The 6000-nt window shown below is 37.4% G+C and overlaps 1 protein-coding gene and 1 pseudogene across 1 annotated transcript; both read left to right on the top strand.

Annotated features, from left to right (window-relative positions):
* Positions 1–1852: 1852 nt before the first annotated feature.
* On the top strand, positions 1853–2680 carry LOC132281660 (putative leucine-rich repeat receptor-like protein kinase At2g19210; the record flags this gene model as incomplete). The annotated part of the gene is made up of 2 exons (XM_059783341.1): positions 1853–2475; positions 2620–2680. Coding segments are annotated over 2 exons (684 nt in total), but the record flags the coding sequence as incomplete, so codon positions are not given.
* The window catches only part of LOC132281659 (LRR receptor-like serine/threonine-protein kinase IOS1), a 35375-nt pseudogene continuing 32031 nt past the window's right edge, over positions 2657–6000 (top strand).

The raw sequence follows: 6000 nt of genomic DNA, 5'->3' as shown, positions 1-6000 counted from the left end.
AAAAAAAATTCAAAAATTCAAAATGTGCAAATAAACCCATATAACCACTTTTGGTCAAAATTGACGTAAATTTAAAAACCCTAATTTGCCCCTCTCTTTTCCTATTATGCATTTTTTATTTTTTTTTCTCCCTGCTGACGTGGCCACATGTTGTTAAGCGATGTGTCCAATATTAAAAATGGGCATTGCCCATTTTTGCGGGTTAAACCTGCTTCCCCTTGTTAGTCTCTTCTTTCTCCCTCTAAAATGCAAAAGACCCAAATTTTCATCGACCTCAGCCTCCGCCTTTCCACTCCTTCTCCTACCCCATCACTGCCATCATCCTCAACGCCTTCACGGTGGCACATTTCAGCTACACCATGGCTCTCAAGAACACCGTCGCCGCCCTCTTCAACTACGCCCACGGCGAGGTCCAACCCTTCCAATTCCCAACTCTGCCACCGGTTCCCTTCTCCTCGCCTCCATTGCACCACCCTCCTACAATACCCTCCCTTCGCCTCCCCTCATCTTCCCCTCTCCCTCCTCTCCAACGTGGCGCTACCATGCTCGAATTCATTCCCAAATCTGATCTCAAGCATTCAGATCCAATAATCGAAGTAAACAATGAAGACGAGTTTACCTTCGCCACCGCGGACGTGCCGCCGAGTGTTAGAACATCACCTCCACCTTCGCCGCCGGACACTTAATTTTAACAAAACAAAATCAAAATTAATATTACATTCTAAATGCAAGGTTTCAGTGATAGGATTAACAGAAAGAGAGCTCTAGCCTTGAGTTTGAGGGAATTGAAGAGTGGAAGCTTCTATGTCTATGTGGTGGTAAAACATAAGATAGTGGTGGGAGAAAGAGTGGAAAGACGGAGGCTAAGGCTAATGAAAGAGAAGAGACTCACAAGGGGAAGTGGGTTTAACCTGCAAAAATGAGCATTAGTATTGGACACATGGCGTAGCAACAAGTGGCCACGACAGCAAGGATGTGGAAGTATTTTCCTTACATAAATTTTTGTACACATATTTTTTTTCTATAATGCTACCTAACCAATCAGGGTTGAAAGATGTGTTCTTGTCTAAAATGATAATTTTACCTTACTTTATTTTTTAAATATTATTCATCTTATTGGCACGTCTTTTTATGTAGATAGGGGAGTATTTGAACCAAATTAAAAGTAGTGGAGTGTTTTATACCATATACGAACTTTTTACACTATATCAATAGTACGATTTATTTATTTTATTTTTTTTTTAATTTTTGCACTCACTAATGGCCTGAAAATGGCATATGGATCCAATTTCACTTGAGTTATGTCATTTTTCCAACTTTAAAATCGATCCACTTTGTAAAGTATCTCTAAACCGAAGCTAGTGGGAGGGAGAGATCCTGTGAAGAGTGCTTGCTTATTGATGGTGGATTTGAGATTTTGGTAACAAAGGTTATGGTTTGTTATGGGGTTTGGTGTTCATTGCTCTTGCTTACTCATGATTGGTGAATTTGTGTGCATCTGAATTGACTACTAATTGTTTGATAAAATGTCAAATTGAATTTTTTTTAACTGTCTGCGAATAGATTTTGCATTTGTTACTCTTCTAGACTTGGATTTGAAAAACATTTTAACGATTGTAATCAAATAACAGAAAATAAGAGAGAAAAAAATGGCTTTACTTGTGAAACGTCCTACATAAATTTTTTTTTGTCGAAATAAACAAAGCTTCAAGTGGGTTTTCTTACATCTAACAGAACAAGACAACTCTAGACTATCAAACGACGTTACTTAATGATACTTTCTCACCTTCTAAAGTAGAAAATTGTGGGCGTAAAGTTGGTATGCGAGTTTCACTAACTCTCTCCCTAATCGTTTGCGCAACTGTTCATAGCACTGCTCTTTTTCCAGATTAACTCCAACAAATCTCTTGCAGGATTCATAAGCATAGATTGTGGGATGCGTGAAGCTTCGAGCTACACTGACACGACAACAGGACTACATTATAGTGCAGATGCAAACATTGTGGAGACTGGTTTGAGCATGCCTATATCATCTGAATTTTTTACTAACTCAGGCGGACAACAGTTTCTGAATGTTAGAAGCTTTCCTGAAGGAACCAGAAACTGTTATACACTAAGACCTCAAGGAGGGAGAGGTAATAAATATTTGATAAGAGCGTGGTTCTTGTATGGAAATTATGATGATCAAAAGCAGCCACCAATTTTCGATCTGCACATTGGAGTTAATTTTTGGAAAACAGTGACAATCTACTATTCAACCTCTACTTGGAGGAAGGAGATCATACATGTTCCCACTAAAGATTATATAAATGTTTGTCTTGTAAACACAGGCCATGGAACACCTTTCATCTCAGCATTGGAGTTAAGGCCTTTGAATAATTCTATGTATGAAAGAGAAAATAATGTACGACTAGAATTCTGGTTGCGTCAAGATTTGGGTTCAATAAGGGATGACTATGTCAGTGAAAATATCAGGTTGGTCTTTCCTATCTGAATTTAGAAATTAACTAGCTAGGAAGAATCAATTAAGTTTCCCCTTCATTTGAATTTTTGTAGTACTTGATATATTTATATATATATATCCTCATGAGTCATGCCTGTGGTTCTAATGTCTCTCAGATACAAAGATGATGTTTATGATAGCGTGTGGAGGCCATATAGCCAGAACGCACAAAGTTAAGTACCCCAACATTGGATTCGATAATTGAATCGGATGGTCTGTACCAGCCACCATCTAAAGTCATGAGCTCTGCCATCACACCAAATGTTAGCAAAGATTCCTTATACTATTCATGGGAGCCTGACAGTAGCACAGACCAATTTTATATGTACTTATACTTCGCGGAAGTTCAAGTGTTGCAAGAAAACCAAACCAGAGGATTAAACATTTACTTGAATGGGAAGCAAGTGTATAAAAAACCTGTTTCTCCAGTTTATTTGTCATCAACTACGATATACAGCACATCACCTCTGATGAGTTATCCAAATTATGAGCTTTCAGTCAGTAAGACCAGTAATTCAAATCTCCCTCCCATCATCAATGCCATCGAGATTTATGTTGTAAAACAGTTTCTATACTAGCAAACAGATGACAAAGATGGTAATCATGTTCTTTCCAATTACCTTTGATATTTTTTCATTCTTCCTCATGTTCTAATTAACTCTCTCATATGCATGCTTTCATTTTGAAATATTAGTTGCTGCTATGATGAGCATAAAGTCAATCTATAAAGTGACAAGAAACTGGCAAGGAGATCCATGTTGTAATGTTAATGAATATATATATATTAGTTGGTGGGACCCACCTGTTTATTAAGCAATGACAAAGGGTCATTTCAGACCCATTTCTCTCATCTCTCTCACGCGGCTTCTCTTTCCTTCTCTGCTTTTCTTTTTCTTTTCTTTTTCCCACAAACTTCACTCATTGATTTCTCCCTCACCAAGTGGTATTTTTGGGTGCCGTTTGCGCCAAATCAGAGAGCTCGGCGAGATCTACGCGTGAGTGTAAACAATTCCTTGTTTGGCCAACTCTAGGGATTTCGAAATTAAGGCACAAGATTTGGAGATTTTCATAATTTTGGAGGTAGGGTTCCTAATCCACTTTTCTTACTCCTTTGTGAATCATCTTACTTGATTTGTTGTCGAGCATGTTAAATTGTGTTAGTTTTCCTTAAAATGATCATATTGTTGTAATGAGATACGTGTCTATGTATTTCAATTGGTGTTACATGAAATAGCATATTTATAGGAATTTAATTCCATGTCTTACTTGCTTACCATGCTAGAATTTTGTTGAAGGAAATATGTTATTTCTTTGGAATTTCTTGTGAAGCATGCTAAGTAGTTAAATCTTAAAATTGGTATGTGATGATAAATGTTGATATGACATAAAAGACATGAAGCATCTATGCACTTCATTGGGAAAGAGATGGGAACTTGAATTTGAAAATATATATATATATATATATATATATATATATATATATATTTTGGGAAAGAATTTTGAAAAGGATTTTGTGAGAAACCCGGCCGCCTAGGAGTTGCCTAGGGACCGTGGTGTTAGTGAGGCGTAAATGGGACTAGGGAGATCGCCTAGTGTGGTTGAGTTACCTGGCCCAAATGACGCCATCGAGTTGCCATGGGTCAGGGATAGTGGTCAATCCTCCTCTCGTGCCGCCATGGAGTTGCCACGGGACGGATTCACTAAAGGTTTGGAAATGATAATGGAAATGGTATTGGAAAATAGGGAGTGACATTGCATGGCATATTTATTTGTGATATTGGATTAATGATGTGGTATCGTAATTATATTTTTACTCCCGGCATGGTATGATCCCAATCAAGAGGTGTGCCTTAGGCACTTCCTACTGAGCTTATGCTCACCTCTTCATTTTAACATTTTTCAGGAAACGGGAATGAAGTGGCGGATGACGTTCCACCACAGGCCTAGTATGGACAGATGATCATTTTGTTATTTTTGTATCTAAGTCCAACTATTTTTGTAAAACTTAGCATATTTTATTATGTACTGAGACTTATGAACTCTTGTTATTGTAGTTATATTCATGGGCTGTAATTTTGATATAAGTTATCTTAACGTTGTATGACATAGACTTTTGATCTTAACAATATTTTTGGAACTATAATTATGATATTTGGATTAAATAGTATATAATTGTTCCACCATGAGCTGAACTATGTTAAAGCAAAATGAATGGATGAAAGAAATGTTGAAATGTATTATTTGCATTATGTTGGGATAGGTTTGGTAAATTTTGAAGGTTTAGGAGAGGCCTTTGCATTTTTATGCATTTAAGCAGGTTGTTGTAGGACCCTTTTTAGCAGAGGTCATGCCAATTTTTTTTTTTAATTTTTTTTTTAATTTTTAATTTTTAATTTGTATCATTTTAGGGTCGTTACAAATTTGGTATCAGAGTAATGGTTCAAAAACCATTAGGATGACGGGTAGAGGCCTACATAGAATTGTTTGGGAAGTCATTTGCATAGTTTATGTGATTATTTGTTAAAGTGTTTTGCTATGTGAAAAAATATGCTTAACTGTTTACTTGTTTATGTGTTTACGTGTTTATATGCTTATATTAATGTATTCATTGCATAGTCTTGCATGCTAAGTATTAGTATAGTATCCTTCTATGTTGAGTTGTTCACGGTTGGACCTTAGTGTTATCGTTATTGAACTGTTTTCTTGTTTTATAGTACGATGCTGCCACGAAAGGAACCCAGAGGTATTGGTTCTATGCCGACAAGAGGTGATGCTGGTGAAAGCTCTAACTCTAATCCGGCGGAGCAAAATGAATAAGATACACTTCTTAGTGATTTGATTACCCCAAGAAGTGTTTCCACCAGAAGGGATGATGTTGAGAAACCCATTGAAGAGGGTGAAGGTTTGGCGGAACTAGCATTAAATCCTTTATTACAGAGAGCCTTGAGGGCTACAATTGCTACTCATCAGCAGCCGGTACCACAACCGGTAGTTCAGGTAGAGGAGACGCCAGCACAGAAACGTCTCAAGATTATTAAAGGGTTTTCTAAGTTATTGCCAGTGATGTTTGAGGGTGGTGCAGATCCAATGGTAGCGGACGACTACATGGACCAAGTGGAAACCCATTTGACTTCTATAGATGTAATGGATGATCACTTGAAAATCATTTTAGCCACTTACAAGTTTTCAAAAGATGCCAAGCTTTGGTGGAAGTCAGTCACAAATCAGTATAAGATTGAAAAGATGAGTTGGGATAGGTTCAAGGAGTTGTTTTATGAGAAGTATTTCCCTGCTCCCAAGAGGTGGGAACTAAGGGACCAGTTTAATGGCCTTATTCAAGGCAATATGTCAGTGACAGAATACGAGAACAAGTTCACTTCTCTTTCCCGCTTTGCCCCAGAGATGGTGAGAGATGAAGTTGATAAGACTTGAAAGTTTATTTCCGGTCTTGATTACAAAATAAGGCCGTTGTTAATGGCATAGGGCATCAAGGTTTA

The sequence above is a fragment of the Cornus florida genome, unplaced genomic scaffold (assembly GCF_030987335.1).
Source record: "Cornus florida cultivar Cherokee Brave unplaced genomic scaffold, ASM3098733v1 CherokeeBrave_3.0.0_Hap2_Chr11, whole genome shotgun sequence".
Classification (NCBI taxonomy): domain Eukaryota; kingdom Viridiplantae; phylum Streptophyta; class Magnoliopsida; order Cornales; family Cornaceae; genus Cornus; species Cornus florida.
This window is presented reverse-complemented; position numbering and strand designations above follow the sequence as displayed.